Below are 23,121 nucleotides of genomic sequence, written 5' to 3' on the forward strand. Positions count from 1 at the left end.
TCCCGCCCGCGGCGGCGGTAGCCGTAGCAGCGCTGGGCGAGAGCGACAGCGACAGCGCCCCCTGCCCTTCTGGCGGGGCGCGGCGGGGCCGGACTGTGCCGGGCCGCCCCCCTGGGAGCGCCCGGCTTCCCCCAGGCAGAGGCGAGGGTCTCGGCCCCTCTAAGAGCACAAAAGACTAAATAGATAAAAGTCCCCCCTTCACACAGGCGACTGACCAGAGGAATTTTCCAGCCGCGGTGACCCGAGGCCGGAAGCAGCGAGACCCTAGGTAGCCCAGTGAAAGAGGGGAAAAAACAGAAAGCCACACTTCACCATCATGGGGGAAAGAGCTGGGGGCTATCCAGATCTTTTATGACAATTCTGACTAAACAATGATGCATCCAACACCACTTTGTCTTTGTTTCCTTTATTCCAAAAGCAGTTTGTTAAAAACAGTTTAAAAATATTATACATGACTGTTGCAGTTTCTGAGAGCGCTGTCTCTCCATTGACTAAAAATACAAACCCAGAAAACCCCTTGCACGGTTCTTTTCCTCAGAAACCAGGCTACTTTAATCCCCGCGTTTGTTTCCTTTGCAGGCTGGGAGAACCCGAGCGCCAGTCAGGTAACCAGCGCACTGCTCCAGCCACCAGCTCTCGAGGAATAGGTCCCCGCACCGGGGCTTGGCAGTGCTGTGAGGCCTCTGCGCAAGCGCACGCGTGTCTGCGCGAGCACAGCGTTCCCGTCCCTGGTAGTGTTTTCTTCTTCTCTGATCCAAACCGACAGCAGAGGCGGACACCAGCTTGTTGCTGTCATTCTCTCCCATGAACATGCTACTTCCTATGCCTTGTGGCCGCTCTCATCAAGGGTGCTCACTTGGGAAGCAGCGGCCCTCCTGGGGTCCCTCTTCTGAGCGCCTGTCTGGATGCCAGAGAAGATGCTGCTTCCTACCAGGCCTCTCCACTCAGGGGCCACAGAGCATTTCTGAAATTGCACTCCCTCTGGGCCCAGCAGCCTGTGGCGGGCATAAATGCAGCGAGCGCAAGCAACACGTGACCGAACTCAAAGTGAGTAACGTGAGGAGTAGCTGCCACTGTGTGACTGAAGACAGTCCCTCAACCAGACTGAAGGAGATAGAAAAGGAGTGTAACAGCTATGGCAAAGAAAAGCCAACACTGAAGTGTGCAGGTGTGTTACCAGCCTCAAAAAAAACCCACAAGAAACAAAACAAAAAACTAACCAAAACCCAAAAAACCCCCTAGAACGATTACAGAAGGGGACCAGAGCAGAGAATCTGTGAACATCTGGAAAAAAGAAGAGCTGAATCTACCTCTGCATATGCTTTCTCTGGGTTCTGAAGAGTCCTAGGATGTCTGGCCAGCCGACTGGTGAGAGCTGGTTAAGAGGGGCCGAGTTCTGCGTGGCTGCATGGGCACCCAGCTCATCTGTCGAAGGATGAACCATCTCTCTTTTACCAACTTCTTGACCGTCTGCTACTCAGGTTTAGCACCGTGGCAGCAGCATCATCAGCTGCTGCTCACCTCTGAGGTACGTAGTTTAATTATGCAAGGATCATTCGTCCTTTTGATGGCACAACAAAGCCTTACCATCAACTTCTAAAACCTGACATAAACTCTAAGCTAAAGGTTATGCCAAATCCCACTACCTGCTTCTGTCAGAGAACACCTAATATCCCAAGTGCTATCAGACAGGTGAGAAAACAGTGACACTTTGCAAAAAAAAAAAAAAAAAAAAGGGGTGGGGGGGGGGGAATGCATCTCCCAGCTCAGCATAGCTGACAGTCTGTGTACCCTACCCATGAGTACAGAGGAACTGATAAAAAAATCAAAAAATTATCAGAAAGGCTTCTTCTTGACAGAATGGGATTTAGGATTGTTCCGAGACAGGTCTAAGTAAGTCCCAAATGCTAATAACCCTCTTCCAGGCACCACCCTAACCACCCCATTAAATGGCCATAATCCAACATTCTACTTAACATTCTTATGGTGACAATATAACCAGTTCCCACCGTACAGGAGCAGTTTCCAAGTTAGCCTATTGCTGTTCTCTGCAGTTCTAGTGTAAAGGGTAAGAAGTCTGAGAGAACAAGAAATAAGATAAACGAATCTTCAGATTTCCAGAGAGATCAGTTTGAGCTGAAGAGAAAAAACGAGATATCTCTACAGTTCTGTTTTCGGCCACTCAGAAGTGATCTCGCTGTAGCTCTTCCTCCTTTTCACTTTGTAAGTCAAGGCTTGGGAATATTCAGAGAGCAGATGCTCCCAGTAGCAAGAGATGTCCTCCATCTGCAAGTGCTCAGTGATGAACTGGCGTCCCCTAGAGACACACAAAGCACAGTCAGAACCAATTTCCAGTTCCTACAAGAGTCTTTGGTTTTGTTTTACATGTGTATCAACTTTCACTCTTCTGTGTTTCAAATGAGAAACAACATGCACTGCTCTGTACCATCTATTTCAATTTCATAATTTTCATTCACTCTCACAGCTCTGACGGTTGCAGTGCTTTTGTTATCCTCAAGATGGTATTTGTTATCTGGGATAATAAATATCAGATTTCACATATCGGATAGAGCCTGAGCAGCACTGATGCATGCTGCTCCAGAAGCCAGCCGCTGCCAGCCTGGATACATAATGCTTTACAATGCAGACACCGTTCCCAGGGGTCAGCTCACCTCATACTGAGACAAAAGCTCCCAACTTCTGATAGCTTTCAGTGGGGTCACATCCGAACCAAAGACCTAAGCATATACAATCTTGTTCTCCAGTTCCCCCTGCAGGTTACAAGTTCTCCAACCCTCCTGCTGTTATCGCAGAAGATCAATTATACTGCACGCTATTAACACTAGGCTGTCTTTGATAGGTAACCCCTTCAAAAGCTGCCTAAGAAAATGCTTTGGAAGAAGAGTGCCCGAGAGCCAGAAAGGACACACAACTCACCTCTCTGAAATTTCTTGTGCTATGGCGTCATTTTCCTTTACAAATTGCAACAGCTCCCTATAATGAAAAAAAAAAATGCTAGAAAACAACTAGCTCAGTGGAGAACACTGTCCCTTAGCTAAACTGTTGTAGATCCTTAATCTCATCCTCCACAAGTGAGCAAGACAAGTGCTCCTCATTTCAGAGCACAGAAGAAACCTGCCATTCTCAGTTTTTCTGTATCGGTTCTGGACGGCACGCTGAAATGTGGCAGCTAACACATTTTCGGCCCCACGATACATTCCTCTTTCCCTCATCTGTGCTGCAAATTTAAGTGCCCAGTGCCTGCTGATTTCAGTAAGGCCGACAGACCTACATACCCCAGTGAAAGTGTGTTCTCCAAGTAAGAGGAGTAAAGGATTCTCTGGGGGCAGGAATAAAGGGAAAAGGACATGACCTCCAAGAGCCTTTGTCTAGGAGATGCCCAGGAGTGGAGGCACTTCTTAGCATAACACAAACGAAACTGCCTTCCCAAACACAGCACTGTTTTCCTGTGGCACACAACGCTCCGCTGAGCACACTTGGGGTCTCACACCTGATGTTAGAGAGGTCTGATCGGACTGGGATGTAGTGGACCCAAGGCTTCAACTGGGGGTAGAAGAACTCCAACCACTCTTCTCCAACGTGAAAGACGAGTGAGCCACACAAGAAGAGGTGTTTCAACCGGAAACTGGCAGCCACTCCCCGGAAATTAAACAGATACCTTTAAAAGGAGAAGCAAAGAGAGGGACCTGATTACACCTGCCATTTTGTAAGGGAATGCACCAAGAAACTGGTCTCCAGGTAGCAGCCAGCCTTCCCTCATGGGCAGCCGGGGGGTCGCCCTCACACTAAGCCAAGCACCTGTTGCTGAAACAAAGGGAAGGCATTTATTTGAAGCTCCTCACTTCAGGAAAGGTGAGCTAAGTTAAGGATGTGCTAGGTGAGTTTCCGCTGCCTGTCAAAACTGAGGTTGAAAATCAAGGCATGCTGCTTTACCTCTGATAAAGACACCTGCCTGCGACATACCAAAAGAGGCCTCATGGACAGCTGCCAACAAGGCATGGAAGGTCACAACTTGGATGCTGGTCCTGTGACTCTTCACTTCAGAGAGTCTGTTACCAGGAGGAGCTTCTTCCCAATTCTCTCTTGTCTTGTGGTGAGCTTTTCTGTTCATTGTTCTGCTTTGCCACATCTATCTCAGTCAGGTTTTTGTTTTGTGGTTTGTTTGTTTTTTTTTTTCCTCTGGGATCCTGCTTTAATCTGAATCTGGGAATGCAACCCTAGGAGGTTAAACAGGCTAGCACACAACAGATGGACTTTGCAGATACAAAGAATCCACAATTTTGTTTTCAGTCTTTTCTGCCAAGTTAGTAAAGTGGGCTTGACTGGGGGAAGATTTCTCTTAGCAAACTGTATCTCAGAGGGATGTTTGTTTGCTTACTTGCTTGCTTTTTTAAACCCACATTTCTCCAATTATATGGAAAGCTGTTTTTCCTGTGGGTAAAACCCCTCAGTACATATAACTAATCTTTGAAGTCAAACATTTTGGGCTGAGGGAAGGGAGTTCTTCCTTTAAAGAAGCTATTTTGGGTGAGATGGGGATTATATATTACATATATTTGGGGTGAGATGGGAATTCTAGCTAAACTTAGTTCAGCAGTAAGCGACAAGGGAGTAAATCTGAAATTACTTTGCATTCTTTGTATTACCTAGGAACTCAAGGCAGGGATGAGGAGCTCGTTGTAGTAGGAACTCAACAAATACATGTAGAGACGTAACAAGTACAGTGGTCTGGAAGCGAAGAAATGCCTCTGTCCCATTCCAGACACAGCTCCCACCATCTGTGACCTCAGCCAAGTCATTGAGGGCTGCTCTCAGACAGCCTGCTATAATGCCTACAACTGAAGGAAGCAGCGAGAAGTTCATGTTGACCCTACCAGAGCCTGGGCTAGGACAAAAGTGTGCGTGAATGTCTCAGCCTATACTGTACGAGGGCCTTAGGAGGCATCAAGAGTTGGGAAGTCTGCATGTAACAGAAGGGAGAAATCTGGGCAACAGTCTAGTGAAATATCAAATGAGACAAGTCAATAACATTTGCACAAAAACAGATCCAGCCAAATGACTGAGTTCTTCTATCAGCAGATTCTAGCTGGTAGAATCGTAACTAAGTCATTTTAAAGCAAAAGAAAAAAAAAATCAAGACATACAAGCGCATACACACTAAGAGTTTATATTTTTACACAGAAACCCACAAGAATATTATGCCAAAAACCACTCCCTAAAGTAGTTAAAAAATAAAAACCTTTGTAAATCAAAACCACGTTTTCACAAACCACATACAAAGTATGAATCAGTACCATATCTGCGCAATCATATTTCAGGTTCTCTCCTTTAATATATACATCCAATGGCAATACTTGCCCCAGCATGCATAAACGATTCCATAGTTCCTTCTGTCTTTGAAGACAGTAATGCTATCACTGTAGCACCAAAAAACCAATTTTGAACACACAGCTTGGTACAGGAATATAATGAAAAATTGATAGAAAGGCTTTTTGATTAAAATAAAATAATAAAAATTTCAATCTATATGTCTATTAGTGATCTAAGACCTTTACTTTCCCTAAAGCACTTTACTTCTCCTGACCCAACAGGGGAAAGCTGGCACTGAAAGAGGCCACACTAAGCTCCCAAATTTTCAACTGCCTGAAGTCTGTTCACAAGTTTTCTTGTCTGCATGGAGCTGATTCCTGGAATTAGACCTTAAAATAAAATGAGATCTTACACCATGCAAGAAAAGAAATAACCCATAGCCCTTGAACAGCTTTACTAATCAAAATTCTTACTTGTACTTGCAGTGATCAACCAGTGGAATTTCCTTTGCAGCAGGCTTTCCTAAGGTGTCCTTAAAATAAAAAGAATTAAAAAACCCACAATCATCAGCTTTATATGGTGATTTCATATTTGTTTTCCTTCTCAGTTAGAAACAAAGTCTCAAACCTCTCCATTCCCACTTCTGAGAAAACCTTCTCTGGTGGGCTTTTATAAGTATTATGAAGAATTCCCAGCCCTTCAAACAAGAAAAAAAGTTCAGTAAATTACACATTGCCTGTAGGCAAACAGCAGCACAAACACATTAAATGATAATGTTTATTTGGCAGCTACAGAGTGGAAAGCAGCTTGGGACAATGGGACTATGTGAAGCCGAGTGTAACCGGATTAGCCAAGACTGTCTGGAGAGAGCTGGACTGTAGACTAAGTCTGGAACTAAAAAGCTACCAGCAACAGTTATCAGAAAGTTATCAACAAGAAGACCAAGAAATGGAGATGACAGAAAAAGGTTTAAAAAACCTTGTGTGACAGCACACAGGCAGCTCAGGGCTGGAAGGGGAAGAACTGGCTAATTTTGTTGTAATGGAAGACGAGGGGATTGGCACAGTTCATTTTCCTACGTGTCCTGGTTTCCTGGAACAAAAAACGTAGATGGAAGAAAAATGTTTGACCTGCCAGGCCCTAGAGACTCCTTCCTTTCATCTGTCAGAGAGATGCTGCCATCACAGGAACTACAAGCCTCCCCCACTTTAGAGGATCACCCACAACTCTCCAAGAAGATGCATCTCAATCATCAAAGCCATCTTGCAATGCTACCCCTTTCTGGCCTTCACGCTCAGGAGACAGAGAACACCCACGCACCTTCTCAGATTTCCAAGCTTGGTTTTTAGTGTACTCAGCATCAACAAGTTCTGGGTTTTCTCGGGACAGCAGAATGAGGGGATCTCTCTCAGGGCTTGTTCTGCAAAAGAAATGCTATCAGTCATTGCCAATCCACCTGACTCAACACAGCTAACAAACTACAGGACTCAATATCCTGTCTCTTTATGAGGCTGACCTCCCTATGTCCCCCAAAAACATTATTAGTGCCTACTATACAGTGTATTTCTGTCCAAGGGTGTATTAGCAGAAGAGGAGGAGTTATGTGTTCTTTATTTCACTTACTGAATAGTTAATAGCATTATTTAAGCTATTCCCAGGACAAATCAGCAGAGATGTTGTTTCCTTCAGGCCTTATACTGATGGCTGTGAAATAGTTTGACTCCTTTCTAAGTCAGAGAGAGCGAAGAGATGCCAAGCACCTTCAGCACTTGATCCCTCCAACACTAATTTAAAACACTGCTGATAAACAAGGTTATGACATCCCTGGGGCTCACTCATCATCCCCTGAGCCTGCCTAGTAAGATATCAAATCCACCCCCACTGGGGATGGAGGAAGAACAAAGTGTTGGAGGAACAAAAGTGAGTAGGGGTTAACATTGTTTTCACATTGTCACTGGAGAGACGGCAAAAATAATCTACTTTCTTGTTCCCCACTGCTCAGGTAACTTAATCCAAGAATAGCTGTTGATTCACTGTTGAGCACTTGCATAGAGAATAAAGTATTCACACTGGCAAGAAGCATGCACATCAATATAAAATCTTTAAATTTGTGTCATGCACCTGCTGTTCCCTTCACAGAACAAAACAAGCTGGTTCCTAGTGTGACAGTTTTACTCATTAAGAAATAACGTAGCAAATCCATCACAACTTCTGTTTCCAATATTAGACATATTATAATGAAAGAGTTGCAAATGACAATTCTTAAGAAGAATCACTAATGGTGAAATGCTGCTGTACAAAATGTCTCACTTTCCTTACTTTTAAAAAGTACATGCTGGGCTACACTTGCTGAGGTCTTGGAGATACTGAAATTTCTGCATACAGACAGCTGTCATGTCATATGTTGTAGCATCTCCTGTTACAGGAAAATATGCTCACCTGGATCCTCGGAAATATCCTTTAGAGATTTTTTTCATCCATGGCCATTTTTCTGCAGATCTGAAAATATTGTTTATACATGGCAATAAATGATTTAATATAACCATGAAACAGCGTTCTCATCAGTTTTCACAGCATGATCTCTTTTTATTATTCTTCATTTTTGATGGAAATCACTTTCTTCATTATAGCAGAAAAAACTCTCAGCCAGGTCCAATGAAACAGGTTTTCCTGTGAATATTGTGTTTAAGGCAACATGATATAGGCTACTTTTCACAATACCTTTCAGTCAAAACAATGAATTACACAAAAGCCCCTCACCAAACCTTTAGGGGTATTAAAATTTACCTAAAATTTGAATCCACTTTCTGTATTGTTGCTTTATTTTTCTGTACTTCATTGAATAAGGATAGTGCAAAATGACTAGTCATTTCCCATTAAAAATAACCAACAACAAATAAAAAACCCACCTAGTGTTTTGCATTTAAAAAACAGGGGTTCATTGTCTTCCCAAATAACTTTCATTTTAAACCTAGCCAAGTCCTTCAAAGTAGCTGTTCTCATGTTTTATTTCTGTCAGTACAGTCACCTGCCTCCCTCTGGGGAACTCTTTGTTGTACTTCTCTGTTGCACCTGGCTTGACATTTAGGTCCTGATCTCAAAACTGACCCGCGCAGGTGAAGTTTGGCATCTGCTTGTAACCCAGTGACACAACTGGGCTTCTCTGAGAAAGCAAGGATAAGTAAAATGCTTTGGACCTTCATTGTATTACATCACATTAAGCTATGATTGGTCCCATAGATCTTCAGATTTTGAAGAGGGAAACATTTAACCTTGCATTCTGATGTCAAGTGATTGACATCAAGGTGGTTTTTTCTTGTTATGTTTCTATGTCAATCCAAAGCAGCCTGACGGAAAGGACCTGGGGGTGCTGGTCGACAGCCGGCTGAACATGAGCCAGCAGTGTGCCCAGGTGGCCAAGAAGGCCAACAGCATCCTCGCTTGGATCAGAAATGGTGTGGCCAGCAGGAGTAGGGAAGTGATTGTGCCCCTGTACTTGGCACTGGTGAGTGCCACATCTCGAATAGTGTGTTCAGTTTTGGGCCCCTCACTGCAAGAAGGACATTGAGGTGCTGGAGCATGTCCAGAGAAGGGCAATGAATCTCCTCCCTTATGAGGAGCAGCTGAGGGAACTGGGGTTGTTTAGTCTGGAGAAGAGATGGCTGAGGGGAGACCTTATCACTCTCTACAACTACCTGAAAGGAGGCTGTAGCGAGGTTGGTGTGAGTCTCCTTTCCAGGTAACAAGCAACAGGATGAGAGAAAATGGCCTCAAATTGTGCCAGGGGAGGTTTTGATTGGAAATCAGGAAAAATTTATTCATCAAAAGGGTTGTTAAGCATTGGAACAGGCTGCCCAGGGAAGTGGTTGAGTCACCATCCCTGGAGGTATTTAAGAGACGTGAAGATGTGGTTCGTGCTCAGGGACATAGTTTAGTGGTTGGCTTGGCAGTGCTAGGTTAATGGTTGGGCTTGATGATCTTAAAGGTCTCTTCCAACCTAAATGATTCTGATTCTATTCTGATTCTATGTTCACTCACTATTGCACACTTTGTTTGTCACTCTCCATGGGGAAACAGCCCTTATTTTGCTAACTGTCAAAGATCCTGCCAAAAGAAAGACTGCCAGTCTGAAACGTCTTCTGTCTTACTCTCAGCCCAGTAATGACTCTTGATTCTTGGGAACGATTCCAGGTTTCTCTACTGCACAATAACACTCAAGTAAAACCAGATCTAAAGAAGGCTTTCCTTTACCCTTCCAGAAGCTTATACAAACATCCTGGATCATCCCTTCAGTGAAAAAAAAACACAGCTCCTAGAGAAGTAGTTGGAAATAAAGGAAAATATTTCCATGTGTCAGGGGAGATTTCTGCAGGCAAAAGATAACTGCTACTTTATTGACAAACCCTACCCCACCGAAAATTATAGTAATCTGGCCCTGACAGCCTGAAGAATGTGTACACACTGTCTTCTGCATTCCTTACTAAAGTGTTGGAAACAGAGAAGCTAATTATAACTTTGAGTAACATCATCCAACGTTTCTATGGAGAATTCTTACACACCAGTTAGGCGGTATGTAGCCAATGAGAGGCAGCAGGACAGGTCACAGGCCAAGAGCCCTATGGTCTTAGACTTCAACGTTGGCCCAGTGCTGCCCAGTGATAGATGGCTTTTACTCCGAGTTTGTCTTCCATTAAACCTCCCCCCACACATAGTCATTTCCAAAACATACCTTCTGAGGTCCTCTCTCATGAGGTCCCAGCGCCCTAAACCTGTTGGGTAAATTGGCCAAACAGCTGGTCCTCCTTCCCAAAATGTCCAGGCAGGATACATGATATCATTGTATTCAAGCGTCTTAAGAAAAAGGAGAATAATAAAAGAGTAAGGGCAATATTTACTTCAGTTTACTGACTGAGCTTACCAGCGATGAACACCCCTTCTGGGAATTCTGTCAGCTTTCTCTGTTACTGTTCCATAAGAAGCCACGAGAGCTTTGTGGTCACCATGGTGCTGCTGCGGTTCATATGAAGACAACCCAAGACAGAAAAGCCAGTGTATTTCAGCATGCATACTTGCTCTGAGTGGGCTGCTGGACCAGATGACCTCCTAAGGGCCTTTCCAACCAAATGTTTCAATGACTTAAAAAAGGCTATGTCTTGCTGCATGACAACATGGGATTTTCACGTTAGAAAATAAGATGAAAAAAGTTCCATGGTATAGCTGATTAGTAAACAGCAGAAGACCTGAGCTCCACTCACCTTTCTAAAGACTTATGCCTATGGGTAGCTACAAATGTTTTCTACTGATCATAATTTGATCAGTAAAAATAATTATAACCTCCTCAGAGATAGAGGCACTTCTAGAGACTTTGACATTTAGCCTTTCAACACTTCAGTTCATTCCAGCCTTCCTAGAGATCACTTGAAAATTCACTGTAACAAATATGCACATCATGGAAGAATTTCAGTTCCTCAGTCCTATTTGGATGCTTAAATTCGCATTTAATCAGAGGGAAAACCAGCACTTAAGACTAAACTCTTTCATGAAACCAGACTATAGGTTACTTCCTTGTACTAGTAATAAACTTTTATCCAATTATCCATCTATCTGTCACCTAGAGATACTGAAGAGGGTCCAAGGCCACCAACATAGTTAGGAGGTTGGTGCACATGACATACAAACAGGGGCTGAGGACTAGTTTTGTTCATGTACAGGAAGAGGAGGCTTGGGGGAATCTAAATGCCGTCTCCTACTACCTAATGGGAGAGTTTAGAGAAGACAGAGGGAAACTTTTCAGAAGTGCACTGAGACAGAATGAGAGGCAACAGGCTTTGATTATAAGAGGGGAAATTCCAATTAGATATTGGGAAATAAGGTTTCATTCTGAGGGAGGTCAAACACTGGGGCATGTGCCCAGGGAGGCTGTGGATGCCCTGTCCTTGGGGATGCTCAGAGCTGGGAATGACACAGCCCAGAGCACCCTGATCTGGTTGATCCCGCTCTGAGTGAGGGGCTACACTGGGTGACCTCCTGAAGTCCCTTCCAACTATAATGAGTGTGTACTTCTATGATCTGCTCCTTCTCAATCTTGCTATAAAGAGGCACTGATAGAAAACCACGACAGCTCCACCACCACCCCAGGGCCGGCCTTGCAAGACACAGAACTGGACAATCCTACAATCCTGCAATCCCTTCTGCTTTCAGCCTTAGAAAGCACCCTGAGCCACCATCCTGGAACCTTCCTCATTCTGGTAGGGACTAACACTGGCTGCTTAAATGTGAGCTGTGCTTGGGTTGACGGGTTTCATTTAAGGATAGGGCTGAGCTTACAGTTCAGATATTGGATAATGGTGACCGAGAACTCAGTTTCTTGCAGGGTCCTGCAAGGCACCCAGGAGCAGGATGATGAACACGTCTGCAAAGATTAAACTCCTGCAACCTGCTCTGCATCAATTTGAGTTCTGCTGGCTAGAGTTAAGGCTGTGTGTGCAATGGGAAAGGGGCAAGACAGCAAGCTTTACTACAACATCTGGCAGTGAACATGGTTCTTGAATGACAGTGCTTGCAATGCTATACTGAAATTCTAGAGAGAGTTTTAGGATAGCTGGGGACTAGGCAATAGTTACGGATTGTATTAGGGTTCAGACTGCATGAGCTGAAGATCTAGGTAAGATGCTACAAATTAGCCAAAACAGAACAGGGCCTGAACTAGCAAGAGCAAACGGTTTATTGCTTCTTTTTGCATCTTACCGTCTGCTGGGCTTCAGCCAAGAACAGGATCACAATCAGGGTTAGGTAGCAAGGGTGCAGGAATTGGGCACGTTGGGCATACACTAAGGCAAAGCAAGATTAGCTGAAGCTTGAGGTGTTAACAATGTTTTGTTGGACAGGATGAGACACTACACTACAGCCAGGTTTAACAACAGAAGAAGCAGGAAAACATATGGGAGGGCTCTCCAGTCTGGGAACAGAGATGCAGAGAATGAATGTCTCTGTGTGTGTGCCTCTGCACGTGTGTGCATGTTTGGAGATGGAAAACAGAATCCAGGGGAAAGGGGTTCACAGGAGACAGTGATATTACAGAAAAGAAAATAAGAAACACTTATCTGTGGTACCAAAAAAAAGGATTAAAATATTCACATTAAATGAGATTAACTGTATGACAGCTGACTGATGATCAAAAATCCATAACAACGCTGATAAACTATGGCTACAATTTTAACAGAGGCACTGCAGCAAATGACAGTGATGCTGGCACATATCCTGTCCAGCTGTGCATCATGCCACTGTGGCAGAGGTACATGCGTTGACCTGGAAGAGGAGCTAATGAGGTGAAAAACTGTTCCATTGAATAAACCTGCAAGTCTGTCTGCCAGACAACTGGAAGCCAAAGGAAACATAAAGAGCAAAAAAGAGCAAACAATTCTGACACACAGAAAATTTGTGGGGAACCCTCCTCAAAAATGTGTTCCCAAGAGAAAGGAGGACAGGCATGTCTCAGAAATGCTCAGCTTTTAAAGGTGTGCGCACCTTACTGAAGGAGAAGACTGGGATAATGGGTTTCATCCACTTGGGGACCTGGGGGTAGTCTCGCACATTGATGACCATTTCCATGTCAGGGAGGTGGTTGATGATCCCCAGAAGGAAGTGCTCAACTCCGCTGCATCTGTGGAGAAACGACATATGGCAAAGAGGTATAAGCAGAATCCTGCAGTCTCTTGCAGGTCTTCCTCTGCAGAGGAAGAGCAGATGATATGGTGAGCCTGAGCTATACCACGATGCAGGCTAGGAACTGCCTATACCAGCCTCTAAGCTGTACAGACACCAATGAAGCAACCCATCCTGTTAAATCTGGCCTCATCTGCAGCTTTCTCTATGATCCCACAACCAACCAACACTTTGTACACTGAAGTGCAACAATGACACATACCTCTTGCTACATTTAAGCCTCATACACTATTTTCTAAGGCTCCTGCTCTGATTAGGCATTCAGACCTTTGAAATATCATTGTGTTCAATGACTTTCAACGTGGCAGAGTTGGAAGTACTTCTGTGTCCCAGCTAGAAAGACAAGATCTTCTGCACAGCTCTTACCTCGCAGGGAACAAGCAGTCCTGCTCACGGTACAATTTGTTTTTAATGATTTGGTAGTGTGTCCCGAGCTTCCGGCTCACCACATCCGATATTATCTCTTTGGAAATTCCACCCCGAAAAGGAGCCAGGTCTTGCTTCCAGACACTGAAACAAAACAATCAGCCACTATTATATGCACAATAGGAAGGACACTGTGCATTAAATTACTGCACAATACAGAACCGACTTCTAGCTAAAACAAGCTCCCTGTAGCTTCCAGGAGCTCTGTTACATGTGGCATAATGGAGAATTTAATTTAAGTCACTTCGAAGAGCTGTGACTCTCAGAGATTCAAAGGTCCAGCCTTCACTCTTTGACTATCTATGTGCTGTTTGCCCAAACAGAAGGCCCAGAACAGGTCTCTGAGGCTAAATCAACATGGACAACTTCAGTTACTCTCCTAGAAAGCACCTTACATACCCTGGCACGTTATGGGTACAAGCCTTCAGCTCACTTAACCTTTGAGTTGTGAAGTTTCTGCTCTGGCCTCCCATGAATGATGGGCCACACGAAGACCAAACTCCTCACACAACGTCATGCTATTTAGACGTTAAAAAAGAAGGGAAGAGTCCAGTTGCAAGGAACGGCATCACTCAATAATGCTGTGTGCTGTGAAAGCTAGCTCAGGAGGACAGGCGTATGTAGCATGTGTTCTGATATCTGCACATCACCACTTGAGCTCCAGGAATGTGGTATGAAAACATAAACTTAACAAGTAAACACAAGAAGGAGGATGCAGTTTTATATAAATTTAGTGTAAAGGTCCTCAGGTCTAACTGCTTGGCGCATTTAACGAACACTGCCAGACTGTAACAGTCATGGAGACATCCTACCCACTTTTTGGTGGACGCTGCATCAATGCCTTAGTTTAATACAACACTGTCCAGCTGATCCCACTGTGAGGGTGGTCAAACACTGGCACAGGTTGCCCAGAGAGGCTGTGGAGTCTCTAGTCTTTGAGATATTCAAAACCCAACTAGACACAGCTCTGGCAACCCTGCTTGAGCAGAGGTGTTGGACTTAATGATCTCAAGACGTTCCCTCCAACCTCCAGGATTCTGCTCTTTTGTAATCAGGTGAAAAAAAGTTAAACTACATAAAGAATTGCCACTGAACTGATGGGCTAACCACAGGATAAGCAGTCTGTCAGGGAAGCAAATGTAATGATCTTGAGAACAGGAACAAAGTTGCAGTTTTATGGCACATCCATGTTATTGTAATCTCAGTGACAACCTAAGGTAGTAAAGAAAAAGTTAGGACCTTCAGTCCTGGGCCACTGAGTCACAGAGGACTAGACACAAATAGAATATGTTACATGGGAAAAGGTAGTGGCTTTCAGCATTCTGCTGCATATTTACATAGCTCTAAATCAGCTATCAAAATTACCTGAGTTCCTCAAGTGTCATGCAGCGTACATGTTGTATTATCTTCCTGAATTGTTTTGTAATGCCCATCACTACACTCATGGCACTCATTAACAATCCTTAAATGAACTACCGCTGTAGTGAAAACTAGGTTTGGAGAACCACAGCAACTGTAACCTTATGTTACTATTGCCTATCATGTTCTGAAGCAGGTTTGGAGGTGTTCTTCCCAATGATAGGCAGGAGATGGTGGAGCATATGTTTAAAGATCAGGAGATGTCTTTAGGGTGTATCTGAATTGCAACTGAGGAAAAAGACTGGAAGGCTAATCTAGAAGAGACTTTTCCTTATCAACATTTCAAGAGCAATGAAGATTAAAAACTCCAGAGTGTACAAACAGTTGCACAATATGCCTCATCTGATATTAAAAGCCGATATAGCACTCATCTTTCCCCTAAAATGAATGAGTACATCTGGTATTTTTCAAACAAGAGGCTTAAAGTTGGGCAACTGTGTTTCTGCATTTGGAATCCAAGTCCTAAAGGACAAAAGGATATTTTGACTCTTCCCTGTATTCCCTCTTCCACTTTAAATAAAAATATTGCTTAAAGATATTGGGAAAAACCCAGTCCTACAGTCCCTACCCACATAACAGTGATGACCTACGCACCCGTAGTATTCTCCATGCAGAGGTCCTGCTCCACCAGTGGCAACAGAAGGGAAGTTTGGTTTGGCTATGTATACACTTGTAGAGCCTGCAGTGGTCTTGCATCCATATATAAGTCCCTATGTCTCTGCACTAAAACACTGTAGGAAGATTAGGCAGAGTGCTGGCATTCTGCATAATGCTCCATAGTTATAAAAAAAATAAACAGGATTTGTGTCTTCCTGAATGAGCCCCTCTTGGATCATACTTCGGTCATGTGAAAATCAGGTAGTTAAATATCCACAATGCTCCATAGTTATAAAAAAAATAAACAGGACTTGTGTCTTCCTGAATGAGCTCCTCTTGGATCATACTTCAGTCATGTGAAAATCAGGTAGTTGAATACCCACTGCCACTCCAATTCTCACAAGCAGTGAGCTTACTCCCTAAAAAGAGCATTCCTCCAATTCTCCCCTCCCCTCTTCCACTGGAAGCTCCGTCCAAGCACAGGGAGTGAGCAAAGTACAACACGCTACCACACCAAATGAATCTGTGTTCTGCAACAGCCTTTCTTAATCAGCTATTTTAAAATAATTTGCACACACTTGATTTCTTCCACTTTCAAAAGCCCATGAAAAAGACTTGTTAGCAACATTGCACTGAGAGAGAAGGCAAAGTGGACTATTAACGCAGAAATACCACTAACTGTGTATCCGTTTATTGTGTGATCATATATGAAATGCTGATATAGTGTATGCTGTTCAATCGCAGAGGACAAGGAGCAGGATCAATTTGCAGGTGGCCATTCCTTCTACTGGAATTAAGGAGAGCAACCAGCTTCACACAGCGCCATTAATAACCTTGCTCTTGCAAGCACCATAACCAATGATGGTGCAGATGTGACACTTTAGGGCCCAAATATTCTATAGCTAATTCCTGTCCATCAGTGCTGGCAAAAATATTCCCTCCTATGGCCAGAGACCTGTGCAGCCACAAGGAAACCAGTCTCTCACCTTTGGTGGCAGCTGCAATTCTCCTTTACACATGGCTTATAGGCTTCCACAGCTTTCTTAATTTGGTCAGTTATCGTTTTCCATTTGGCATCTAAAATACACAGGAAGGAGAAGTCAGAGGAGTTAATCCATGAAACTACCAAAGCAACAGATGGGAGCTGAACAGCATTCATGGTCCTGCTTGGCCATAGCGAGGCACCACGGTCCCGCAACACACTCCAGTGCTGCTCTGGTCCACGCAGTTCAACCAGACCGTGCCTAAAGCAAGAGGCGAGGAGAAGAACCGTCTCTGGCAAGGAGAGGGGCCCAGCTGCGCCCACGGAGGGGCCGGGGCTGAGTGGGGAAGGGGACATCACAGGGTGCCGGGGAGCTGCCCGGCCAGGCTGAGGAGGCGAGACTCCCACGGCACCCTCACAGGACGCGCGGGCTCCCGCCTGGGCCGCCGACCCTCCCCGCCGACCCCGTTCCCCATCACCCGGCGCCACCCTCACGCCCAGGCGACGCGAAGGCCCCCGAGCGCCGCTCACCTGCCAGGCCGCCCGCCGCGGCAGGCTGCAGCCACCACGCGGCAGCCGCCGCCAGCGCCCAGAGGGCCAGCGCCTCCCGCCCCATACCGCCGCGGTCGCCACTGCCGCTCTGAGCATGCTCGGCCCGCCGCCGGCCGGCGGGGAGATGGGGGCGGTGACGGCCCGACCAAAGATGGCGGCCACAGCCACCGCCAGCCCCGCACAAAGATGGCGGCGCTGGGAGCGGGCGTTGTGCCGCGGTGCTCGATGGGAGTTGTAGTTCCCGCGGCGGCTCAGTGGCGGCGCTGTCCCTCCCCACTCAAGGGTTGTGTGTGGTGACACCCCGGCGCGGGCCATGTCGTGACCGCAGACGGCTTTTGTAGCTTACGGAAACAAAGGCACTGGCTGCGGGGGAAGGGCTACAGTAGATGGGGACTGTGCTGCAAAAATGTCCACTGTCCAGAGCAGATCCGAGTGTGTATCTGTGATAGTCCCTCCAAATCATCTCCTCGCTCCTCGTGTGTGGCTCAGGAGTCCCGCGAGTGTTATGCAGGTCTTGTGTACCTGGTGTCCCTTGCTCCCTTTAGGGTTTTTGCAGGGGGAACTTCCCTGGACACCTGAATTCATCAAGCAGTTTATCCAACCTGTAAGAAGCTCCTTCTCCTGGCCCAACCTCTTGCCAAGGCCTGATTCAATTTGATCATTTCAGATGAAGCCACAAATATCACAGTATAAAGATTCAGACTTATTGTATAAACTTCTCTGCAGCTTCAGGGATGTGGACTGCAAGAAAGAAGAGAAACAGCAGGATTGAGAACTGGTGGTTGAGTCCCATCAACATAACGCATAGGACTTTCTTTTTAGAAAATGGTTTCTAAGAATACAGTCTTCAAAACTACCTTCCACTTAGTGTTTGAGTCAGCTTTCAGGAGACAGACCCATTAACCCGGTGCTGGATAATAGCCATGCTGATAAGGGGCCAAATTAACATAGGTAAGAAAGGATGGGGCTAAGCAGACACTTGTCCTAACATGAATCCAGACCAGTCGATCAATGTTTCTTCCCTAGGCTGAGTGTGGGAAGGCCTATCCCATCTTTGTGGGGTCTGTTTATTCAGATGTGAACACTAAACTTTCATCTTTCCTAGCTCAGATCCAGCTTAGTGGTTTTAGATTCCGGGAGGAGGTGCTGTGGCTGCTCATCAATAAGAAGGAGCCACATTTATGTTAAGTTTGTACCTATAGCATAAACATCGAGTGATTAGCCACAAAAGCCACCAACTCAGCGTGTCATAAAGGCCTCTTTTGTGTGAAACTGAATTGCTCCTGTTGGTATCTGTGGGTTTGGATGGAGAAACAATTAACAGGAAACAGATTAAAGAGGAAAAGCATGTGCTGAGAAGGAGTGTGAAAGTTTCCCAAGGACTGATAAATTCTGGGGGCTGGTAGTCCTGCTGAATCTGCAAGAGCTGATAAACTCCAGGCACCAAGTGTCTGCTCAATCTGTGCAAGGCCACAAATGAATGCCGGTCTCAACCCAAGGTTGTGTGACTTGGAGGGCAAGGGCTCCTATATGCAGTCAAAGACTGCAGGATTATGTGTGCATCCGCTGAAATACAATGACTTTGAGGGACTTTCTGAACATCTGCTTTGAAGCTGCTAGTGTGTCAGCACAACCCCCTGCTGAGTATGCAGCTGGGGCTGTCCTCCAACTGGGTAACTGGGTGATCGTTTGAGTGAACTCTGAGGGAATAAGTGAATGTTGTGTGTATTGTCTGCCATTAGTAGTAACAGCTTTCTAGAGTGAAAACCTTGAGTGCTTCTGTCTGTCTCATCCTAAACTCCAGTTGCACAGCCAAAGGGAATTAATCCCTACTTTCCATCGTCTCCTAGAGTACCTCTCTCTTCCTTTGGGTTTCCCACAGGCTCTGCTTTCTTCCTTTTCCTCAACCGTCCATTTCACAGCTGCAGTAGTCATAGATCCAAAACTGGAGGCTGGTCTGAAGAGTCCCCAAAAAGTGTAAATCTTAAATAAGGTAAAAGCAAAAATTGCTAATACTCTTATATATCTATATTTGCCTCCACTGGCCCCACTCAGTCTTATCCATCTCCACATGGCTAATCCACCCAGTTTTCTGTCCTCCCTCTCAAGTTCCAGACCAGATTTTCCTGCTTCTTTTCCAGCTGACTGAATAGAGACATCAGCATGCTGTTCCAACACCATTTCTGGTTGTTTCTCACAGCTCCCCACTAGTCTCCTACACAGCTGGTAGAGCTGTAGTAGTTTGCTCTGTAGCAAAGGTTATTTCGGGTGCTTTCTCTGAGGCGAAGGTAGGAGTGGTAGTCAGCATAAATGTTTAATAGGCCCTGAGAGCTAAGACTTTAAGATGAAGCTCCTTTTGAAGCTACATTTACAGCCTCTGCTCTCCCAGGCTTTGTATAATGAAAGCACCCCAGGCCACTGTGGTGTGGTTTTGGCATGCGCTGTAATTCCCCCCAAGCACCTTGGATGGTTGTAAGCTTCAGAACCCCTTGACTCTCACTTCAAACACAGCCTTTGCCTCACCTTCCCTACCTTCTTAATTTCCTGCAAATCCAGTGCTCTGTGCAGGAGCATCTGGCTCTGATCTTTGATACCTTCCCTCAAACAGAGTCCCTCCCTCATTTTTTTTCTCTGCCAAATCAAGCACAAACACCCACAAATTTACTTTCATCATGTTCCATGTGCCTGGAGTGGAAAATCACTTGGCTGTAAGTCTGGTGTCCTTGGTTTACATATTCAAGATAGGTTAGAAGAAGGGTGCTTGGGAAAGAGTTTGGTTCCCTAAGCTGTTTATAAGACTGAGCTAAAGGAAACATGCTTTCTAGATCCTGTGTTTCTCTCAGAGCTGTGGTCTGGCTTTCCTAATTGCCACTATCTGCTTGTGCAGGGGTGCCAGTAGGGGCTTTTCTCCTTTAATTCACCCTTTTGTCCTAAGTGGAAGTCCTGGGTTTTCTGAACTCCTCAAATAATGGCAAATTTTTCGTATAAAGAATGGCCATTCTACCTGCACTGAAATTCTCCAGAAATATGTACAACTAGAGAAGGTTTATGTGCAGCTGGAAAAGGTGGTGCTAGTAAAGGGGAAATATCCAGACACTGTAAATGAAGCTTCCAGTAGTTGTGAGATAGCTGATGTGTGGCTCTTTGTATAGCTTTCACGCTTGATTTTCAGTGAGGCTAGGCGGCTGCAAAAGGCTTAGGTAGTCTCAAACCTCAGTGGAGGGAGGAAGGAAGATATACAGGCTGCTGAAGTTCAAAACCTGTGATTGACATTACCAGGGCTTCTGGGGCTGAGCCCAGTCTTTCCCATAAGCAGCCACATGTCTTCTAGAGAGTCAAGATTGTTTCCTGTTCGTGAGCTTCTCACGGAGATTCTTTTCCCTTTGGCTCTGAGCTGTGTCCTGTAACACTCAGCCCTGTGGAGGTGTTGGACTGTGGCTGGCAGGATTCAGGAAAGCTGGCCACATCTTCAGTACCTGGCTTGGGGATGTTTGGTATTGAATATTCAATTATTTTATGCAAAGGAGGCTAATTATGAAACTGTTACAGTAACTGGAGCACTGCATGGGACATATAGTACCAGAGTATGACACTCAGTAAGGGCTGGGGTCATGAACTAAGGCTCAGACTAAGACTCTGCAGGGCCTGCAGAACCGATGAGTTGGGCTGGGCAGAACAAGTGCAGGAGATCCCAGACTTCAGTCTTCATGAAACCCCATCTGAGTCTGCCAGTGAAGGAAGTCAGTAACCCAGCCCTCAGCCCAGCCTGAGGGTTTGTGAAGGCAATGGAAACAATGGAGGATCCAAGAAAAAAGTGGGCAAGGCGTCTGTAGCTCAAGCCAGAGGTCAAAGTTTAAGTACTTGTGCATGCTGTGGGAACAACACAAACCAACTGTATCTGGTGCTTGAGAGAATATGCAAGAACTGAGGTGCCAGGGGACGCTCATGCTCATGATGGTGATGACAGTATCATAAAGAATTTTTGATAATGGCAACAGAGTGTAGCAGCCCCAAAAGGGAAGAGGGACACCTGTTTAGTGTCAACTGTATGTGTAGGTGCACATATAAATGTGGGGCCAGAACTACATTTAAGTCTTTTTATCTGTACCCTTAAAGAAGGGATCAAGCGAATCCACCTTTCTTGGAGGAGTTCAGAAAATGTAGAATTCTTCTTTTGTACAGATGAATGAACTGAGGGATTAAAAGTCAACAACACCCCTGCACAAAGAACAAACTGTAAAAGGCACAGATTTGTAATGGCCGAGCACGGCGGGGCTCTGGTAGATTCGGAACATATCAGGCGTTTTGTCTCATCAAGAGGATATATTCAATATTTGTACTCATTTGCCTTTGCAGTTGCATCACAGAGCACCAACACAAGCTAAAATTGAGTGTATTCCTATAGAAAAGGCCTTGGCATTAGTCCATGGCTGTAAAGACTTTTTAAAATCTGTTTGAGAGGCCACGTTAACTAAAACTGATCATAAATCACTTTTTGTCCTTGCCAGTGGGGATTTGGCAAACACCTTCCTGCAAACAGAACGTCTCTTTCTTTAGCTACAGTTGTATAACTTGCAAATTGAATGCGAACCTGAGAAAGATTTAGTAGTTGCAGGCATACTCTCTAGTGCCTTTGACAAAAATGCTGTGGAACAAAGTCCCAGGCTAGATTATGCATATGTCAATTGGGGAAAACAAAACAGAAAAACCCAGCCCTGTCGGTTCTCAAATGAAATGCAGACTTTTATTGCTAGTGGTTTGCCGAGGATGAGACACTGCAGGATGTAATTAAGGTTCTACTAGAAAATGATTTGCACAGCTTATTCTGTCCCTGTTTCAGTTTAAAACAATTTAGATACCACTTCTCTGAGGCATGAAGAAAGCTGATCCTTGAAGTGTTGCAGGAAAATAAAGATACAGAAAGCCATTTAGAGCCTGAAGGCAGCTTGAGACATCTCTGCCTCCCTCAATAGTCAGAAATACAAGTGATGTTAAATGGAGGAGTGCGTGCTGGTGGAAAACACTCACCCTCTAGAAGGAAGTAATGAAGTAGGCTTGCATCATCTTGATGTGGGGGTCCTGAGCAGCCATTTTCATACCACTGTGTAGTCTTTACTGGGAGGCACTACAGCGTTATAAGGAAGCAGGTTGCTTCTATCTGCTAACAGTGAATTGCATATACATAGGAATAATGTCTGTCAATGGACTACAGTTTAGTACAAGTTTATGTGTCTCACAGCTAATCCCCAGTGCCCAAACCTCCCACGCCAGTGAAAGGTGATGTCGAAATACTGCCAGAAAGGGAGCAGTGTCAATCTGTTGCACTTCTGGCACTACTCAGTTGCAGTGGTTTTTCACACCTGTGCTAGCAGAAACCGATATCATATATGGGTGGGTTGGTTGAGATAAGTAAACAGAAAAAGTGGAACAAAAATGTAGTATGATTTTGTAGTCTGGAATTGGCAGTGTTTCACAAGTGATACAGATGCATAATAACAGCAGGAAACAACAATTACAGACGGGGTGTGCTCTGTGGAGAATTCATGATCATGTGAAGTGGTTGTTGTAGGCAGTGCGTGCTGTGGAGAAATACAGTCACATTTCCCAAATTCCAAAGGGTAGTGGGAAGTGTAAATTTCTGCCTTTCATGGTGGTGGTGTCAGGTGAAAGTGGCTGTAGTCCAGAAAGGCAAGCAGCTAGAAGTAGTGGGCTTTATAATAACTAACGAAGGTATACGGGTTTTCCAAAGGACACAGGTGACAACATGGGACACCCAAGACAATGGGACATTTATTAGGGAGCAGACAGCTTGTATGTATTTGCCATTGTCCATTAGCTGAACTTGGCTCCCCAAGGAAGCTCTGGGGACCTGTACCTTTCAGAAGTTCTCAGAAGAGGTGTTGTTGTGCAGAGGCTCACACTGAACAGCACCTATCAGCTAGAGCTCAGACAGCGATCAATGCAAAGCTCTGTGGGGTTCCTGGTTAGGAGTAATTCCTGAACAATGTAGAATATGGGAACTCTTACATGCTAATTCAACTGGCAACAAATGGCGTGTTCGTGTACCAAGTGCTGAGTGTTCAGAGGAC

The 23,121-nt window shown here is 45.0% G+C and overlaps 1 protein-coding gene across 1 annotated transcript; it reads right to left on the reverse strand.

The window, feature by feature from the left end:
- Positions 1-740: 740 nt before the first annotated feature.
- On the reverse strand, positions 741-17,096 carry POGLUT1 (protein O-glucosyltransferase 1; the record flags this gene model as incomplete). The annotated part of the gene is made up of 11 exons (XM_082014055.1): positions 741-2,317; positions 2,938-2,994; positions 3,512-3,679; positions 5,805-5,863; positions 6,652-6,751; positions 7,771-7,830; positions 10,061-10,182; positions 12,859-12,994; positions 13,423-13,566; positions 16,485-16,575; positions 17,012-17,096. The coding sequence occupies 11 exons, from the start codon at positions 17,094-17,096 to the stop codon at positions 2,161-2,163; spliced, it is 1,179 nt and encodes a 392-aa protein (XP_081870181.1). The 3' UTR covers positions 741-2,160.
- Positions 17,097-23,121: the final 6,025 nt, after the last annotated feature.

The sequence above is a fragment of the Phaethon aethereus genome (genome assembly GCF_964289735.1).
Source record: "Phaethon aethereus genome assembly, chromosome: 1".
Taxonomy (NCBI): domain Eukaryota; kingdom Metazoa; phylum Chordata; class Aves; order Phaethontiformes; family Phaethontidae; genus Phaethon; species Phaethon aethereus.